The sequence below is a fragment of the Mercenaria mercenaria genome, chromosome 5, assembly GCF_021730395.1.
Source record: "Mercenaria mercenaria strain notata chromosome 5, MADL_Memer_1, whole genome shotgun sequence".
NCBI lineage: Eukaryota > Metazoa > Mollusca > Bivalvia > Venerida > Veneridae > Mercenaria > Mercenaria mercenaria.
In genome coordinates this window covers 27,331,005-27,352,555 of record NC_069365.1, presented here as the reverse complement: position 1 = coordinate 27,352,555, position 21,551 = coordinate 27,331,005, and the positions used below count along the sequence as shown (strand labels likewise).

General features: G+C 35.7%; 1 protein-coding gene across 1 annotated transcript; it reads left to right on the top strand.

The window, feature by feature from the left end:
- The first annotated feature begins 14,446 nt into the window (after positions 1-14,446).
- On the top strand, positions 14,447-20,498 carry LOC123556705 (microsomal glutathione S-transferase 2-like). Its single transcript, XM_045347620.2, has 5 exons — positions 14,447-14,604; positions 16,229-16,328; positions 17,521-17,591; positions 18,244-18,325; positions 18,812-20,498. The coding sequence occupies exons 1-5, from the start codon at positions 14,511-14,513 to the stop codon at positions 18,951-18,953; spliced, it is 489 nt and encodes a 162-aa protein (XP_045203555.2). The 5' UTR covers positions 14,447-14,510; the 3' UTR covers positions 18,954-20,498.
- Positions 20,499-21,551: the final 1,053 nt, after the last annotated feature.

The window sequence follows — 21,551 nt, the reverse complement described above, 5'->3', positions numbered from 1 at the left end:
TACTTGCAAGTGAAGGGTTTGCATTTTGTCTTCAGATGTAAATTACCTTTATAGCAGTAATTATATTCAGTTTTTGCTTCCATACGGCTAGATAATTGTTAGAGGGAATTGAAAAACAAATACAATGAGGGTTTGATTGTCTTGGGGTTTTTTTTACCTTAAACCAGGTTGTAGTTTAATCGAGGTATTACTAAAAATGTAGATAAATTGACATCCCAGTAGAGTGGGGGTTATTTAGTAAGAAAATGCCAAATGGTTATGTTCTATATTAGACTTTGTAGTAGAACTTATTCTTTATTGTGAAGCAGGTAACACGTTTATACTTTTTTACTAAAATATTTTTGTTTTATTTAGTAGTTGGTTAGTTTATACTTCTGTTTTTTAATGCGTGTATTTATTTTTTACTTTGTTCTAGTCAACATTGTTGTTTTATTCTCTTTTTTTTACATAAAAAGTCATAATATTTATATCTAGTCCCTTAAATGTTGTCATTGATGAATATGTCTTCCCCACTTAGTGAACAGAGACAGGATGGGATGTACCGGTCAAGGTTTCCCTCCTGGTCTTACCAGCTGTGTTTTCAGTTGCAACTTTTGACAACCCTTCATTAGAAATCCGTGAAAAATATGAAGCTTGGTGGAAAGTGTTACTTACTTAAGTAGATACCTACTTTATAATATGAATATAAGCTTGAATGTACAGTTATTTAGCTCGACTATTCAAAGAATAATAGGCCAAGCTATTCTACTTACCCTGGTGTCGGCGTCACACCTTTGTTAAAGTTTTGCATGCAAGTCCATATAGCAATCATTTGAAGGCATATAGCTTTGAAACTTATTTTTTCTTTTTCTAGGTCAGTTACCAATCTCACTGGCTCAAGTGTCATAACTCTAACACGTATTTTGGCCAAATTGTGCCCCCTTTCGGACTTACAAAATCCTTCTGGTTGAAGTTTTGCATGCAAGTTACTACCTCCAAAACTATTGCAGATACTGGATTGAAACTATAGATATTTTAACATTTAGGGTAATACTCCTGCTTCTGGGACAACATTGGAATAGTCGAGCATTGGCTGTCTTTTGGACAGCTCTAGACTAGCTCTTGTTGAGATTTTTGTCAATTTGTATTCTGCAAATTATTTTTGTTCTTGTTGCTATAGAATCTCAGAATAAGTTCTGTGCAGAAAGTGAAGTTGATGTTAACTTTGTCCTGTAATCAAGTTTATGTCTTATGTAATGTAGTGGACCCCTATTGATGATTCCATGTGGTCACATGTTCTCGTATGCTATTTCAGCATGCTTCAGGTACAAATGCAGCTTATATTCCAATTCAATTTGTTTATTCACTTTATTTCATGATATCATGACATAATGAGGTAAAATACATACCATATTATTATTAACTTATCAGGGTTTCCTCTGGGTCAATTTCACTTTGCGCCAACAAATTCGCCAATCAGGAAAAGTTTGCGCCAGTGGCTCTCAAGTTGGAGCCAATAGTCTGTGATGGGCGACATACCATTTTCTTTTTCAATCTCTTTTTCATAAGATTCTTTACAGTAACCATGCAATTTGCTCTTTACCCAGTCTATCCTAATATCACATTGAATAAAAAATAGTTTTTAATCTTCTCAACCATTTTCAAGAACATTTTCTAAACAAAAGTAATTGCTCAATCTATAAAATTATCTCTTTATATAGTTTGCCATTTTTAATTATCTCCCTTTAAGGGATATTTTCACTAATTAGATGTTTTCAAAACATGAATATTTATCCTAATATCACATTGAATCAAAAATAGTTTTTTTAATCTTCTCAACCATTTTCAAGAACATTTTCTAAACAAAAGTAATTGCTCAATATATAATTTATCTCTTTATATAGTTTGCTATTTTCAATTATCTCCCTTTAATGGTCATTTTCACTAAATAGATGTTTTTAAAACATGAATCTTTATCTCTTTATTCTTTTAACTTTTTATTTAAAAATTTATTTAGGTCTTTTATGAAAAACAGTGTTGTTTTATATTATTTTATAACTTTTGAAAAGCTTTTTAAAATGCTTAAGTTTCATTAGATATATAACTAAATTTCTATTTCCTTTCATACATACTATTGTATAGCGAAAATACCACCTACAGGTATTATTAGCACTTTGTTTTGAAGCTTTGGGGTTGAGCTTTTTAAAATTATCCCCGTGTACCAATGCTTTACGTTGGGCACGTAAAAGAACCAAAAGAACTGCTTTAGTTCATTTGTATCTCAAAAATTCTTGATTGAAATTATACGACCGCGACTGAAATTTACGAACGCGTAGATTTATTTAACAACGTTTGTGCAAAATTTATCTATTTACGATCGGAGAATATGTGTATCTTTTCATCGCGCTTTGACGTGTCATTATTTCCGGCATTTTCTCGGCCTCATTTTCTTCGGCGAATCGGATTGTCATTAAAATAACCTGTAAATTTATCTTTATACAAGCTTTATATACAGAGACATGGCATTCTGTAACAGAAGATGAATGCTGAAATTGCATACAGAGAACATGGAATCAAATTTGAATTAGGGGTCTGCTACCTAAAATTTCATTGTATATTTCAGTGGGTGACATTTATTTTGCATTAATGATTATTTGGTTCTGAATTTGATACTGAATGTGCCAAATACATTGTTTGATTATATTATGTTCATCTTGTTTTTTTGTCATATTTTATTTCTTTTTTTAGCTCGACTATTCGAAGAATAGTCTAGCTATTCTACTCACCCTGGCGTCGGCGTCGGCGTCACACCTTGGTTAAGTTTTTGCATGCAAGTACATACAGCCATCAATTAAAGGCATATAGCTTTGAAACTTATTTTATCTTTTTCTAGGTCAATTACCAACCTCTCTGGGTCAAGTCCCATAACTCTGACATGTATTTTGAGCAAATTATGCCCCCTTTTGGACTTAGAAAATTTTGGTTAAAGTTTTACATGCAAGTTACTATCTCCAAAACTAATGCAGATATTGATTTGAAACTTCACATGTGTCTTCGGGGTTATAAAACTAGTTGATAGCAGCAAGTCCCATAACTCTGACCTTCATTTTGGCCAAATTATGCCCCCTTTTGGACTTAGAAAATTCTGGTTAAAGTTTTGCGTGCAAGTACATACAGCTATTTCTAAAAGGCATATAGATTTTAAACTTATTTTTTCTTTTTCTAGATCAATTACCAACCTCACTGGGTCAAGTTCCATAACTCTGACATGTATTTTGGGAGAATTATGCCCCCTTTTAGACTTAGAAAATTTTGGTTAAAGTTTTACATGCAAGTTACTATCTCCAAAACTAATGCAGATATTGATATGAAACTTCACATGTGTCTTTGTGGTTATAAAACTAGTTGATAGCAGCAAGTCTCATAACTCTGACCTTCATTTTGGCCAAATTATGCCCCCTTTTGGACTTAGCAAATTCTGGTTAAAGTTTTGCGTGCAAGTACTTACAGCTATTACTAAAAGGCATATAGATTTGAAACTTATTTTTTTCTTTTTCTAGATCAATTACTAACCTCACTGGATCAAGTCCCATAACTCTTACATGTATTTTGAGCAAATTATTCCCCTTTTTGGACTTAGGAAATCCTGGTTAAAGTTTTGCGAGCAAGTACATATAGCAATTACTAAAAGGCATATAGATTTGAAACTTTTTTTTTTCTTTTTCTAGATCAATTACCAACCTCACTGGGTCAAGTCCCATAACTCTGGCATGTATTTTGGGCAAATTATGCCCCCTTTTGGACTTTGAAAATTCTGGTTAAAGTTTTACCTGCGAGTTTCTATCTCCAAAACTAATGCAGATATTGAATTAAAACTTCACATGTGCCTTCGGGGTTATAAAACTAGTTGATAGCAGCAAGTCCCATAACTGATATGCATTTTGGTCAAATTATGCCCCCTTTTGAACTTAAAACTCTTTTAATATTTAACCTTTTTGGGTAATATTTTCCTGCTTCTGGGACAATATTTCGAATAGTCGAGCTTGGCTGTCTTACGGACAGCTCTTGTTTATATATATATTTTTATTTCATTATTGGAAGTAGAAGTAGCTGCATGTTGTTGATGTGCTTTATTTTGTGAGTATATATAGCCTTTATGGTAGATGTACATTTGAGCCGCGCCATGAGAAAACCACCATAGTGGCTTTGCGACCAGCATGGATCCAGACCAGCCTGCGCATCCACGCAGTCTGGTCAGGATCCATGCTGTTCGCAAACGGTTTCTCTAATTGCAATAGGCTTCGAAAGTGAACAGCATGGATCCTGACCAGACTGCGTGGATGTGCAGGCTGGTCTGGATCCATGCTGGTCGCAAAGCCACTATGTTGGTTTTCTCATGGTGTGGCTCATTTACCTTTTTTGCAGATTGATTTATACAATTATATAGCCAAGTTTTTGCCATTAGCTAGATATTGTATTTTGTATTTTTCTTAACAATTTTCTGGGTATGTTTCAGCTCAAATTTTTTTGTGCCAAATTAATGTTGCATTATATGTTATAGCCAGTCCTTTACAATGATTTTACTGTGTTTAAGTTTTTCAAGAGATTTAGTCTCATGTTTGATACTAGGTTTCAATTTCAATTAAGAAACTACTTAAAACACTATATAATTATACGAGAACTCGCATCAAAACACTAGGACAGGTTTCAAAGATTTTATTTAGGGTCTACTGGTTTCGGTCTACAATGACCTTCTTCAGGATAGTTTGCAGTCAGAAATTCAGAGGTAAAGTATACAGAATGTGGATTATAATACTAAATAATTTTAGTATCACATGACACTGAAAAATAATTAAAATTTGGTATTGTTCCAGTGTCTTTTTGCAGAGTTCCAATATGTGCAATGATAGTCAGACTACAGATTATATTTTCTATAATTTATGAAATTTAGAAGTCTTAGAAAATGGGAAGAAAATGTAATTTTGTAATTACTGACCAAGTCTATTAGGTTTATTTGGTCATAGATTATTTTAAGGGGGAGACATATTGTTTTTGCCCTGTCCGTCCGTCCGTATGTCACACTTCATTTCCGAGCAATAACTGGAGAACCATTTGACCTAGAACCTTCAAACTTCATAGGTTGGTAGGGCTTATGGAGGAGACGACCCCTTTTGTTTTTGGGGTCACTCCGTCAAAGGTCAAGGTCACAGGGGCCTGAACATGGAAAACCATTTCCGATCAATAACTCGAGAACGACTTGACCCAGAATGTTGAAACTTCATAGGATGATTGGTCATGCAAAGTAGATGACCTCTATTGATTTTGGGGTCACTCCGTCGAAGGTCAAGGTCACAGGGGCCTGAACATGGAAAACCATTTCCGATCAATAACTTGAGAACGACTTGACCGAGAATGTTGAAACTTCATAGGATGATTGGTCATGGAGAGTAGATGACCCCTATTGATTTTGGGGTCACTCTGTTGAAGGTCAAGGTCACAGGGGCCTGAACATTGAAAACCATTTCCAGTCAGTAACTTGAGAACGACTTGACCGAGAATGTTGAAACTTAATAGGATGATTGTTCCTGCAGAGTAGATGACCCCTATTTGTTTTTGGGGTCACTCCGTATAGGTCAAGGTCACAGGGGCCTGAACATTGATAACCATTTCTGATCAATAACTTGAGAACCTCTTGACCTAGAATGTTGAAACTTCATAGGATGATTGAACATGCAGAGTAGATGACCCCTATCGATTTTGGGGTCACTCTGTTAAAGGTCAAGGTCACAGGAGCCTGAACATGGAAAACAATTTCCGATCAATAACTTGAGAACCACTTGACCCAGAATGTTGAAACTTCATAGGATGATTGAACATGCAGAGTAGATGACCCCTATTGATTTTTGGGTCAGTCTGTTAAAGGTCAAGGTCACAGGGGCCTGGTCATGTAAAATCATTTCCGGAAAATAACTTGAGAACCACTTGACCTAGAATGTTGAAACTTAATAGGATGATTGGACATGCAGTGTAGACGACCCCTATTTATTTTGGGGTCACTTGATCAAAGGTCAGGGTCACAGGAGCCTGAACAGTGACTTGAGAACCACTAGGCCAAGAGTGTTGAAACTTAGCGGGATGACTGGACATGCCAAGTAGATGATCCCTATTGCAGCCAAGCATCAGTGTCTCTTTGACTTTCGCTCCTGACCCCTATTGACTTCTTGCCTATAGGACTTTGCATTGAGGGAGACATGCCCTTTTTTACAAAAGCAATTTCTAGTTGTTTATGATTTCATAATTTTTATGAATTTTATGGTTGTCAGTCCATGAACTTATTTCTCATTCCCAATAACTTTATCTTTAACATTTGAAATCTGGGAATTTATCTTACCGCAAAATAGATTGGTCAGAATTGCAACAATTCTTGCCCATGAAATTGAAGGAGTTCATATTAGATTTTTCTCGTAAGTGGGGGATTGATGATATGCCTGCAATGAAACGGCATTTACTTCTCAAACTACTGTAGATTCCAAGTTAGATGTCAAATTCTTTATTTCATGTTGAAAAATTAAAAAATAGTAACATTCAAGTCAAATATTCTGTCAAGCATTTTGTTTAGACAATCAAAGTTTACTTTGAACTTAGCTTTTATTTTGATTTACATAGATTTATGTATATGATTTTAGTTTTTGTTTTTGATGGGTTTAACGTCACACTGACCCATAGGTCATACAGCAACTTACCAGCTTTTGATGGTGGAAGAAGACCCCAGGTGCCTCTCTGTGTGTTATTTCATCACAGGCCTGCACCTTGGTAGAACCGCCCATCTTCTGTAAACCAGCTGGATGGCTTCCTCACATGAAGAAATTCATGCCCTGAACGAGGCTCAAACCCACATGGGTCAGGGGCAAGTGATACGAAGTCAGCAACCTTAACCATTGGCCACAGAGATTTAGTTTTCGAGTTGTTAAATTATACAGGATGCCAAATGCTTTGCCACATTTCTTGAATATCATTTGTAGTTTAACAGTCATTCTGAGAGAGTTGTTAAACAAGGTCTGAGCTATTTATAGCCTGAATTTACTTCATTCAGGTACAATGTAATATGTATTTGTTGTTGTGAAGTTGTTTACCTGGATTGTTGAGGGAGGTGGTTGTTACTGATGGTTCTTAAACACATGATGTTAGATTTGGAACAATAAAACAGACACCTGCTTGTCCAGTTTACTCAATTTATTATTACAAGACATGTAAACATTATTGTTCATTAATGTTATGTGCTGTAATTTGAAATATTTCATTTAATTTGAACAATTAATGAGTTGATCGGATGGAGGACTAGCTTTAGCATAGTTTCTCAAAGACATGTTTCATAGCTTGTTCTTGTCTTGATGTATGAGAGAATTCAAGACTGAGTTTTATTTGCAAGAAATGAAAATGAAATTGGCAGATTATACACTGGTTGTGTCATTTTATTTCTCATGACTGGAATACTGTGAAATTATTAATTTTTGTGGAGGAATAACTTTTATGGACTTTATAGTTACATCAATCCACAAAATCAAACCCAAAAGAAGGAATAAAATATTGATCCTTAGCCTGCTTGTGGCAAGTGATTTTGCCTTTGCAACCAATACAGACCAAGATCAGCTTACACATCCGTGCAGGCTAATTATGGTCTGCACTGTTCGCTATTCAGTCAGTAAATTTCCTGGGAACACCCCTTCGAATGATAAATGGTACTGCCCAAATTGAATGATGGACCAGTCCATTTTAGAAATTTAGCAGGGTAAGGGTTAATATATACAAAAAATTAAGGTCCCCACAAAATAGCTGTTTTGGCCAAAACTACAAAATATCTTGCCAATGAAATTAAAGTAAACAATTAGTGGATGTACAGCTGATATAATCTGCACTGAAATGATCTAAAAGTGCACACTTTCAGGTTCTGCCCAATCTGCCTGTGAATAATGTAAGCAGACTGTTTAATACTGTGATAATTTTAGTTATATATTCTACAATTTCATGTGTTTAGTTTTTGAAATCAGCCATGCATTAAAGAAAAAACATGATAAATTAAATGCGATATTAGTGGTTAAGAATGGTGACATTCTCTTCTCAAGCAACTGTCAAATTGGAAAAATTATTTTCTCTTATTAAGTATAAACTTTTTAAATGTCTGCATTTTTCCAAGTCAACTTACATGAGGGATGAATTCATAACACAGTTTGAAATTTGGAAGTACTTTTGTTCAAAAGAAGAGCTTATTTTGTTTACAAATTTATGTTTAAAACAATGTAATTTGTTTTCCTAACAAAACATGTTAAAATTCCTTTTTCACAAAACTGAAAACACATCAGCCTGTAGAAGAGCTGTTTCGTTAACATCTAAAATTCAAGGTGAATATGCAGGAAAATAGGCAGTGTAAATCTTAAAACTATTATAAGTATTAATCAGTAAATGTAAAATCTTTAAAAATCTTATAGTCAGAAACCGCTAGCCCTGTTCAGACTATTTCACAGATATTTTCCTTGAGCAGCTCTCTTCCCAATAGTTTTACTTATATAGCTATATGGAATACTTTGATTGAAAATCTTCAGTTGTGAACCTACTGGTCAACATGAAAAGATGACATTCCAAAACTTGTTACCTTTTTTAGCTGCGAAGCTCTCATAAGTGACCTTAGGCCATGGTGACCCACTTGTTTTTCTGAGTTTGACACATTTGGTCAGTGAAAATATTTTTGGTTGAATAGTTTTTATTAAACAATAAAATCTAATGTATACCTTTGGTGTTTTCATCTATAAACCCAAGTGGTCAATGTCTTTTTGCCCTTGACTGTCATACTGTTTTTAAATTATGAAAATTGATTGCAAAAATAATTGTAATTGATATTTTTTTCTTTGTTTTCATGCTTACAAAAATGTAGGTATGAATTAGCATAATGTTGATTTGTAAAAAAAAAATATTGTTACAAAGATTTTTTAGCTCATCTGATTTTTTGCAAAAATTCTATGAGCTATTGTCATCACTTGATAATTAGTGTTTGCTTTGGTTAAGCTTTTTGTTTATGTAGTTTTTTTTAACTAGATATGGCTCTGAAGCTTTGTACACTTAACTCTTTTTCTTGAATTTTGTCAAGAGATCTGGCCCTTATAGATAAAAAGAACTTCTTGGTTATATTTTTTGTTTCGGTCCACATGTCCAGTACCTTTGAAACTTTATATATTTTTAATTCAACTTTTCAAAGAATGAGAGCAATTCTCTTTCCGTGGATGTTGGGTTTACAGTGTCATCTGCATCACACCTTGATTAAAGTTTTGCTTGTAAGATCATAACTGCAGGGTTACTACTGCATGTATTAGACTGAAACTTTACACAAGGTTTCCTAGTCATCAAACCTACTGAAATAACCAAGTTATGTAACTCTGGGTTGAATTTTGTACAAATTATGGCCCTTTTTCAAGTTAGAAAAATTGTTTAAAATTTGCATACAACTATAGAGCTGATTCTCAGTAACTGCTGTATGTACTGGATTGAAACTCGATATTATGCTTTTAACTCATCAGACTTACTTTAGTTACCAAGTTAGATAACTCTTGGTGGAATTTAATTTACATTATAGTTTTTAGCTCGACTATTCGAAGAATAAGTAGAGCTATCCTACTCACCACGGCGTCGGTGTCGGCGTCACACCTTGGTTAAGTTTTTCGTACCAGTCCATATTTTGGCAAAGTCTTTTGAGATAAAGCTTTGAAACTTTCAACACTTGTTTACCATCACCATGGCCAGTTATAGGCAAGAGTACATAACTCCATCAGGGATTTTGGCTGAGTTATGGCCCCTTTTGACTTAGAAATCATGGTTAAGTTTTTCGTACCAGTTCATATTTTGACAAAGTCTTTTGAGATAAAGCTTTGAAACTTTCAACACATGTTTACCATCACCATGTCCAGTTATAGGCAAGAGTACATAACTCCGTCAAGGATTTTGGCTGAATTATGGCCCCTTTCGACTTAGAAATTTTCGTACCAGTTCATATTTTGACAAAGTCTTTTGAGATAAAGCTTTGAAACTTTCAACACTTGTTTACCATTGCCATGTCCAGTTATAGGCAAGAGCACATTACTCCATCAAGGATTTTGGCTGAATTATGGCCCTTTTTGACTTAGAAATCTGGGTTAAGTTTTTCGTACCAGTTCATATTTTGACAAAGTCTTTGAAGATAAAGCTTTGAAACTTTCAACACCTGTTTACCATCACCATGTCCAGTTATAGGCAAGAGTACATAGCTTCATCAAGGATTTTGGCTGAATTATGGCCCCTTTTGACTTAGAAATCTTGGTTAAGTTTTTCGTACCGGTTTATATTTTGTGTAAAGTGTTTGACATATGGCTTTGAAACTTTTTATCACTTGTTCAGTATAATAGTCTCTATCTGTAGGAAAGAGTACATAACTCTGTCATATATTTTGGCTTTATTATTGCCCTTTTTGGACTTGGAAATTGGTTCTGATTTCATACAAGTCCACGTTTTGTCAAAACTATTTGACATATGGCTTTTAAACTTTGAACACTTGTTTATCATCATGATTTCCATCTGTAGGCAAGTGTACATAACTCTGAAAACTATTCTGGCTGATTAATGGCCCTTTTTGGACTTTGAAATTGGTTCACACATTGCCATTTAGTGCAAGACTTATTGAAATCCACAAATATGGGAACATTGTTTGTCTAATGTATTTTTTTCTTTTGTCTGAATATCTGTAGAAATATTTTGACCCCATTCTTCAATCAGTTCTTCGAATAGTCGAGCGCGCTGTCATCCGACAGCTCTTTTTGTTCTTACTTAGATTTTGTGTGTAACTAAATATTATCTTCATATTGGATTGACATTTTACACAATGTTTCCCAGTCTTCAAACCTACTGAAGATAACAAAGTTTGATAAATCTAGGTTTACTTTAATATAAATTATTTGATTTCATTGTAGAATGTTTGGTTAAAGTTTTGTATAGAGCTATCTATCAAGCTGTATCTCAGTAACAAGTATATAACTATACTGGACTGAATCTTCACACACGGTAGCATTCTCATTCAATGCACTTCTGAAATCAAATGAGAGAGGTCTTGGTAGAAATTAATTCAAATTCTTAGTTGACTTGGAAAATTTATTGAAGTTTTACATGCAGATTGTTATCACTGCCGAAATAAAATTTTAACTTCTAATAAATTTGTAATAAAATAACTCGGTTACATATATATTGCCAAGTTATGGCCTGCACTGTCCTGGGAACTGCTCTTGTTTTATCATCAACAGTTGATTAAGAAAGGCAAGGACACTCATTTCATGCTTATTGTCTTATGTCAAACACTTACACATGAGCGTTGGCATCTGCAGATGGTGCCCTTCTTGTTTTATAAAGGTTACAGTTTTTACTCTTTCCTTAGCCAAAGTGATGCTGTATTTATATTATCTGTGCAATAAATCATGCATAATATAGTTGTACATAATAAAGTTATAAATATATTCAGGACTACACTTTCTGATTTTTTTGATTCCATAAAAACAAGGTTTAGACGGGTATATAGAGTAATGGCACATTTGCTTGGATGGTCATGTGGTTGGTTGGTCCCCGTGTTTGTGGAGCAAATAACTTCCACATCTTTAGTGGGATTCCAGTAAAACTTTATGCACATGATCACCATGAAAATTAACATAGATATGCATAATACACATCTGTCTTTGGTGGACAAAGGTGGGGAGGCATCTATCCCCTATTCTACAAAAAGTTCGTGGAGGAAATGGGTTGGCACAAAAGTTATTCCAGCATTATCTAGGCCTCCCATTCTTTTAAGGGATTTCCGATGAAAAGTCGCACACATGCTCACCATAAAGTGTAGATAGGACATTTTTTCAAGGATGGACAAAGGTGGGGGCCCCCATTCCGCCTTCTTCAAATGTCATAGTTTTATAGAGATTCCAATAAAAGATATACATTCAATCACCTTAAAACGTAGACGTGTATGACATTTTTATACGCCTGTTTTGAAAAAAAAAAAAAACCGACATTATCATGTGATGGCGCGTGCGCCCGTCCGTGCATCCGTCCAAGGTCACAAATCGAGTTCAAAGGTCAAATTTTACCCTCGTATTTGTGTCCGGAGCATAACGTAATAACTATTCTAGGTATTGACTACAGGTAGCTAGTGATTAGACGATGTGCAGAGCACATTAAGCAGGTTGATCTGTCAAAGGTCAGGGTCATAAATGGAGCTCATAGGTCAAACTTGTCCTTCATATTTCGTGTCCGGAGCAAAACTTAAAAGTCATTTAAGGTATTGACTTCAATCTTTGGATATAGGTAGACTGCATAGAGACTTTTAAATTCAAGCACGTGAACTTGGTCGATAGGTCAACGGTCAAGATCACAAATGATTTCAAATCTGTCCTTTGTATTTTGATTCTGGAGGACAACTTTAAAACAATTCAAGGTGTTGTAAAGTGAACAAAAAACCTGGAATAAAGGCGGGTGGTGAAGAAGTGACTTTGAGGAGTGCAACAAATCACATTACTCCCTACCCCAACATCACACACAAATTAACCCCAACCCCAGCAATTCTGCTGGCAAATGGAGCTAAGTCTGAATGCTGGAGACTTACTGACAGTAATTCCGCTGGCGAATGGCTCTATGTCTGAATGCTGGAGACGTACTGACAGCAATTCCGCCGGCGAATGGCTCTATGTCTGAATGCTGGAGACGTACTGACAGCAGTTCCGCTGGCGAGTGGCGCTATGTCTGAATGCTGGAGACTTAATGACAGCAGTTCTGCTGGCGAGTCCAGCTATGTCTGAATGCTGGAGACTTACTGAAAGCAGTTCTGCTGGCGAGTGCAGCTATGTCTGAATGCTGGAGACTTACTGACAGCAGTTCTGCTGGCGAGTGGCTCTATGTCTGAATGCTGGAGACTTGCTGACAGCAGTTATTCTGGCGAGTGCAGCTGAATGCTGGAGACTTACTGACAGCAGTTCTGCTGACGAGTGCAGCTATGTCTGAATGCTGGAGACTAACTGACAGCAGTTCTGCTGGCGAGTGCAGCTATGTCTGAATGCTGGAGACTTAATGACAGCAGTTCTGCTGGCGAGTGCAGCTATGTCTGAATGCTGGAGACTTACTGACAGCAGTTCTGCTGGCGAGTGTGCTATGTCTGAATGCTGGAGACTTACTGACAGCAGTTCTGCTGGCGAGTGCAGCTATGTCTGAATGCTGGAGACTTACTGAAAGCAATTCTGCTGTATGCTATATGTGAATGCGGGATACATTCTACTCTAAAGTTATTGATTGTCGGGATATTGATTAAGTAAATAGACACTGTATTCAGACTGGCTGGATATGACCTGTCTGTTACAGTTATATATATGTATATATTCCGTGTACGTTTTACAGTCAAATTTTAACCAAATGGACAGTCTCTAAGTTATATAATATATACTTAACTAACTGGTTTATATTAAAGTACCGGATTTTGAAGATATTTAAGCGATGTACATTTTATGTACATTTATGATAAAAAAGACGCTAGTTATTGCGCGGAATCCCCGTGAGGGAAAAGCATAAGGATCGGGGAGGGGGTATTAGGTAATAAAAGGTCGAGTGTCACCACCTTTGTCCATCCCATATGGAGCTGCGTTTTGAAAACGCAGTCATGCTACGGGTTATGACCAAAGACGTTTTTTTTTTAGTTTTAAGTTCATAAAGGTAGTTATTTATTTATGTTTTTTTAAACTATTCTGAAAAGAGATTGACTGCATAAGTTTACAGACGAAACACGTTAAGATGATGACCTAATGTTTTATACCAACTAGTATCATCAGAATGTTTTTCACGAAGTTCATGTGGGATGTAAAAGTAGGTCAAGAGGTTGTGATGGGTCTTTGAACAAAAACTGATGTCTTAATTAATGCTATCATCTGTACCATAAAATCTACTATATCCTTAAGCACTAGCTGTATAGCTCCATTCACCGGCAGAATTGCTATCAGTAGTCTCCAGCTCTGTATTTAACCTTTAGCCTGCTAAATTATTTGGGCAGTACCATTTATTATTCGAATGGGTGTTCACTGAAAATTTACTACTGTAACTGCATGAATAGCGATTAGAGCAGACCATGGTCTGCACTAGTCGCAAAGGCAGAATCACTTGCCACCAGCAAGCTAAAGGTTAAAACGTTACGTTAAGGTACCGTAGCATCTGCAAAAGAAAGGAACTTTACAGCTTAAAGAAGAAAAGATACAGTTACCTGTTCATAACAACATGTAAAATTTATTGATAATCCTTTTAATTATTTGGCATTTTGGATATATGAATAAAGGAAATAGCATAACATCTCTAACGGAGTCATGTAAATATAAAAATACGCGGTTTAAGACTAGGCTACAATGTCGTCTTGAAAAATACCGTATATGAAGCGGCCACCCTATGTACATGTTAAAGTAAACCCGCGGGCGCCTCTTCCCTCTGTCATATATCATATGACTACTAATAAACTGTATAATAGTGCACAGATGGAAAAGGAAGATTTGGTTCTGGTTGGATTTGTTGCTGCAGCACATGCATGGCAATTAGGTAAGCCAATTTCTTTTCATATAGGCTCACTTTATCATTTTTTTTCTTTTGCAATGATATATTCAATATACATTTTAACCCCGACCTCGTTATGGTATAACTTTTGCATATACATATTTAACTGTTTGATCTAGTTTTGTGATATCCTCCCTTCCGGTCCACGTCAAGCTAATAAGACGTAAGCTTTGCAGTGGGGTCATTAAATGATGAAAATCATTTTTAATTACAAAGTAAAATTAATGTCCTAAATCTTGACACGTAACAACTAGGACACACATGTTAGAATAGGGATTTGGAAAACATGAGCACCCCATTCATATTGATGGTTTGATAATTCTATTCTATATATTATGTGAGACTGTTCCCATCTTATCAAAGTTTAAAGTTCACATTATAAAGATAAAAGGGTATAGGAGGTACATGAACTAATAGTCCTGCATATGTTGTCTCCCTTGCACATAATTAAGCGTCCCATTTTTATCAATACTGTACAGATGCCGTGTAAAATATTTCAATATAAGTGTTAATCTTTTCCCAAATTAACATTTTTGAAATGTAATATTAATTGATCATTCAAATTTTCAAAATTTGTTTACATTTTATTCTTACTCAGTTTGTTATATTTAATAGGGAATCGATCTTACCAACGACGAAAATCGGGATCGATCCCTCTGCGGTAACATGCGATATACCGAATGAGATATATACCATCGAATGAAAAAATGTGTCCTTCCGGCACGTGCACAGAGCGTCTGACTTAGGATTTTTTTTTTTTGGAAGAATACGCTATTCCTTGTGCCGTATAGCGTCCGCATAACTTGTCCGAACCGCAACGTCTTGCATGGGCAGTCGTTGCCCGATTGAGGCACTGCCTTATTTCATATTATACTAGTATTGGCTGAAAGACAATAAGCAAAAACGAAGTAATGATAAAAAGTAAATTATGATTTACAGAAGGTATCCATAAAATATTTATAATAAAAAAACTGGCCACATAAATTTACTATATAACATATTATCAAAGTGGAGAGTGTAAAATTTGAAAATGGGTACAAGTGGTTTCACAATATGTAGAAAATAAGTTACCGTTTAATAAGAAACCTGCCACATATAGCACGAAAACAAAAAGCTTCACAGAGACGTCAACTCTTTCCGATTTCTCATAAATTCTACACATTTTCTTTGTGAACAGAAGCTTTAGAGGATCGAACTCAAAACAAAAAAATATATATATAGTTTCAGTCGCGTCATGGAACTACACATGTGTATATAGAAATGTAATAGAGTAAGACACAGTTTCAGTGTGTGTGTACACGTGACTCAAATCCATTATTTCAAGATCAAAGCCGTCAGTGTAACGTCATTGAAATAAAAAAAAAGCAGATATCCGGAGTAAACAAAAAAGTACCTGTCAGTTTGCATTTTTTTCTGCTAAATCATGTAATTTCGTTGACGAAATATTTCGGGTTTTTTTCCGGGGAAAACGGCTATTTCGTCGAGGTGGTTGGTGTGAACTTGTGGTTTTAATTTGTTTAAGGTGGATTAATGCAATCACAAAATCCACGAACATTTGAACTTTATAATTTGTTAATTTTGTTATTCAATGTTGATATCTCTATTCCAGGAGCGGCGGCGACGGAGGTTGCTGTCCTTAGAAGAAAACACAAGATTTCCCCGCCGATAACGGATGGACCACCAGATTTCATACGAGCTCTCAGGGCGCAGTGAGTTTTTCCTATTCCGTTTCAAAGATACCTCGTTTTAACTTGTTTCTTTACGGGCTCATAGGACACAATGAGTTTCCTCGAATACCTCGGTTTTGTCTTGTTTCTGTTTGTTTTGCTTAGCAAATTATCATTTTTGAGTCGGCTAAAGGCTGAAAGCCTTTTGACGAGTCCTTGCTATCCAGCGATTCTCTAAATGGACCAAATAACACAGTGAAGGGATGTAGTTCCATTAGATTTCTCAAACTTCAAAGAGTTCACTGCATGAATGAAGTTAAGTTGTGTCAATTCCCTTTGCTATGACCAATATACGATGTAATCTGTCATATTTATGACTTGTAATTGTGCAATACTCGAATGTAACTCATTAAGCATAAATATGCATTTTAAGAATTGCGCAGGCTTACAAAGCTTGGGTAACATTCAGCGAAAGACAAAAAATAGTTCCACAGGGCTCCAGATAAGATGCGTATTAGCGTAAATTACGTATAGAAATAATGCAAATACGCATGTCTAATAATTTCTAAGCGTATAAAAACGTATATAAAATTACAGAAACGCACACAATGCTTTTTTAAAAACAAAATCTGAATCGTCCGGATGCGTTAGGTAACATAGCCGATCAGCCTTAATTCTCCCACATTGAACGTAAACACGCATCGTATGATTTCTATAAACTTTGCGTGGGTTGAATTTTGCAGTCAGTAAACGGATAAATTATCGGAAGAAGAAGCTCTTACTGGTTTGTTTAGTTACTACTGATATTAAAAATGATTTTAATTCTTATTTTTCGAGAAATAAACAAATCGGCGAAACATTAAATTGTATTTTCTTGTAGTTTTTGAAATCGAAAGTAGATCGTCTATGTTTGGCTGCTTTCACGAAACGAAACAACTTTTTTATGAAAAGATTTAAATAAGAGGTAATTTAACCGTAAACTTCAATGTCAGATACTGCCAATTGCTGCTAAATGTCTTCGTATCATCACAATTTGTAAAATATATTGTTCAAACTGGAGAAAAGTGTAATCGTATCCGGATATAATATTTTGGATAAATATCGAGCTGTGTTATGAAATTTTAAGAAAAAAACTAAAAACAAACTGAAACTGGTAGACTATACTGTCAGTACATCAATCATTAGCCGACTCAGGCCATTCAGGCCTTTGATTATACATTTATGTTTCTTTCAGGCAAAACGGTTTGGAGTTTGGTGTGATGTTTGAGGTAATCCTATGGACTGCCGGTATATTTGGACATCAAGGTTCGTTGATACATGTACTTCATAAATGACAGAAAATCCCATCATTCGGTACACGTTTCGTTCCTTTCAGGGGCATAAGTTTCAGATAGCGGAATTTGTGATTGTAACGATAAAAAGTTCTTATGTATCTGATACCACAAAAGTTTTTTTATTACTACTAACACGCATATAATTGAAAACAATGCAGTCTGAAAGACAGCTATATCACCCGCCGCTGTTATGGAAAGTGAAAGGGTATATGATATTGGATGGAAGCATTGACGTTGTTAGTATATTTTATAGTCCATGTATGACGACATCAATCAATTTAAAATCCTTCAAGGGGGTTATGAGATACAGAGCAGACATAAAATGGAAGGCTCAAATCTTTGACATTGAGTTGTGACCTTGACCTTGACCCGACATGGCTGACTGATGAGTTATGCACATCGTCTTGATGAGGTGACCATTTGACCCAAGTTTCATAAAAATCCTTCAAGGGGTTTAAGTTATATGGAGCGGACACAATTGTTACGGACGAACGGACGGAAAAACGGACGGAGACCGTTCCTATAACCCCCACCACTCTTCGCGGGTATAAAAAGTCGGTCGTATTCTAACAAGCCAAACCCTTTCTCATTGAAGGGAATACATTCATTTAGTTTCTTTTCAGTACCTGCAGCGGCCCTAGGCTGTTACTATCTGGTTGCTAGACATTTTTACGTCAAGGGATATATTCAAGACGCCGAGAAAAGGTAAGATGGTATTTTTGAATATCTCTTCTGCTATCTACAGTATATAGAAAAGGCCTACTAGGGTTGTGTGGTAGTTGGACTTCTTACTTGGACATCACACTACATCTGATTAAGTAGAAAAGTTAGATTTTTAACAAAGGTATCCAAACGTTTTCATTACTGTTTACCTGCAGCTGGTATAGTAAGTGTATGAGACGAACCTTGTAGATAAAATAATAGAAACGTTCAAAGAAATTAACCTTACTTACTTGTTTTACCCCAACGGGATATATTTCTCCTTCCTTTCGTCCGTCTGTTCATATGTCTGTCCTTATTGTATCGTGTCCTTCAACGATAATCTAAGTTGATACAACTGTTCATCAGAAAGGACATATAGAATAATGATTTCAATTACCGACTGACCTTTTTTAAAAACAACATGGTGGTGAAGAATATGGCTCCCGGTGACACGGCACTCTTGTCACATTTGTAATTTATACTTTTCAGAAAGGCGCCATTTTATCACAGCGTACGTGCAGTGAAGGGATTACTTGCAGTGTCGTTGCTGGGCATGGGAAATATCGTTCTGAGAAATTACGCGAACGTAGACGTTGTATCCATGCTCAAAGTTAAATTCTTCCCGGCTTGATACCGGCTGAAATTGCTACTACTAGTGCCATCTACTGTCAAATATGACAAACAGTATTTTTAATGGGCTTGAACACGGCTGTCGTGACAACAGCGTTTTGGATCAGATTCAGAATTGATCATGTTTGAAATGATAAAATTGCGGTCAATGTCTGTTAATTTTGTGTATTTTTTCAGAATCAGTAGATGCGTTTCCCAACTGGTATTTGCAAAGGTTCCACATTGCATGCGGACACAGTATTTTGTGTTGATTAGCATAGGATAAAAGGGATATTTAAAATAAATTTTGAAGTAGCATCAAAGTTACTTTTGTTAATAAGCATGCTTACATTTAAGTCTACAAAATGTCTACTGATATATTTTTTAATGTCTGATTTCAATAACTTTTATGACAAAATATTTGTGAAAATATAAAAAATAATACTTAGTTGTTTTAGCATTATTGATAGAACATTCGTTTTGTACGATTTTAATTAAGTTAAGCAGATATGTGAAAAGAATTATAAGATACATTTATCTCACAGTTGACATGTGGAGAGTTCTCTACACATTTATCTAGAGCTGACATGTAAAGAGTTCTCAACACATTTATCTCGCAGTTGACATGTGAAGAATTCACTACACATTTATCTCGCAGTTGACATGTGAACAGTTTTCTACGACATTTATCTAGCAGTTGACATATGAAAAGAATTCTACTACATTTATCTCACAGTTGACATGTGAAGAGTTCTCTTTTATCTAGCAGTTGACATATGAAAAGAATTCTACTATATTTACCTCGCAGCTGACATGTGAAAATAATTATAAGTTACATTTACCTCACAGCTGACATGTGGAGAGTTCTCTACACATTTATCTCGCAGTTGACATGTAAAGAGTTCTCTACACATTTATTTCGCAGTTGACATGTGAAGAGTTCTCAACACATTTATCTCGCAGTTGACATGTGAAGAGTTTTCTACGACATTTATCTAGCAGTTGACATATGAAAAGAATTCTACTACATTTACCTCGCAGCTGATATGTGAAAATAATTACAAGTTACATTTACCTCACAGTTGACATGTGGAGAATTCTCTACACATTTATCTCGCAGTTGACATGTAAAGAGTTCTCAACACATTTATCTCGCAGTTGACATGTGGAGAATTCTCTACACATTTATCTCGCAGTTGACATGTAAAGAGTTCTCAACACATTTATCTCGCAGCTGACATGTGGAGAGTTCTCTACACATTTATCTCGCAGTTGGCATGTGAAAAGAATTCTACTACATTTACCTCGCAGTAGACATGTGAAAAGAGTCTTAAGTTAACATTTATCTCGCAGTTAGCTTGTGAAAAGTTTTCTGCTATGCTTACCTCGCAGGTAATATTTGAATTGTATTTTACAACATGATTTGTCTAATAGCTGACATCTGATGTTAATTATATATGAAATTCAATGGTAAGCTATTGAAATGCTGCATTGTGTATACGTTTTAGAAATAAAGAGAAATAATATTCATACCCGTATACAATAAAATAAAATACTTTTAAAATGCTTCAAATGTTTATTTTTTTCTGTGAAATATTAAGCGATTGCTTGTAAAATACAATGTATATGTATCTGCTATTTTCACAGTAAAAAACATAGTGTGTTTTACTGGTAAGCCACTATGGAATGGGAAAAAATTCAGCTAAAATATAAAGGAAAAAGATATTATCTTTTTAAGTATGTCACTGGTGAAAAGATTGCAGCTGGCGTTCAAAGCGTAATATATTTCGATCTTATATACTAGGAAAACAAACATCCCGTCTATGTACTGTTGCGATATGACCGTATACTGACCGTGCGCGAATCGTGAAATCGCGATGGTAAGTCAAGTTGCGAAACGCGAGACATCGATGGCGGAGCGAAAATGATTGCGCAGGTCCGTCATCGTGATCTCGCGTTGAGCCACCATGGTCCCGCGTTTTGCTTCTGTAATCTCGAGATCACGACGGCGAAGCGCAAACTTCTGACGCGAAAACAAGAGACGGGAAAATACATTTTTTTTTGTTAATTTGCTCTTCGCGGTCGTGATTTCACGCCATACCATCACATTCGCCGTCGTGATTTTGCATTTTGCCATAGTGTGAGATTACCAATATTTTCCGATTTCTCGGTATGCCATATGAAATCACTATGGTGAAATATGAGTATCTCCATCCAGATCTCGAGCTTCACGTACAGCAAGCAATGCACGAAATATGAGATAACAAGTGCGAAATGCAAAGCACGAGACCATAGTTGCAAAGCGCAGGATCGCGATGACAAAATTGCAAAATGTCTTCGCCCTTTACCATGATTATCTAGCATTGAGCAATTGTGGTTTCTCGCGATCTGAAAACATGGTCACTTGCTTTGCCCTTCGCGCACGGCATTATCAGAGAGGAGACAATGGTCCTAATGGGACACGGTACAGGTCATTCTACATTGGAAACTTGTCGTTTCTATTTCTGTCATATAAGAAGGGCTATCGTAACTGCAATGGTACCAAGAAGCGCATACTGGAACTGCCATTATGTCCAGAGGTGCACGTAGTAAAGCTAGACTTGAGCTAATTCAGAGAACT

Bases quoted from the DNA above. Each gene is read 5' to 3' on its own strand.
- LOC123556705 (XM_045347620.2), top strand. From the start codon at position 14,511: ATGACTACTAATAAACTGTATAATAGTGCACAGATGGAAAAGGAAGAT. The intron at 14,605-16,228 runs GTAAGCCAATTT...TCTCTATTCCAG, and splicing joins AGCACATGCATGGCAATTAG to GAGCGGCGGCGACGGAGGTT. The intron at 17,592-18,243 runs GTTCGTTGATAC...GTTTCTTTTCAG, and splicing joins CGGTATATTTGGACATCAAG to TACCTGCAGCGGCCCTAGGC.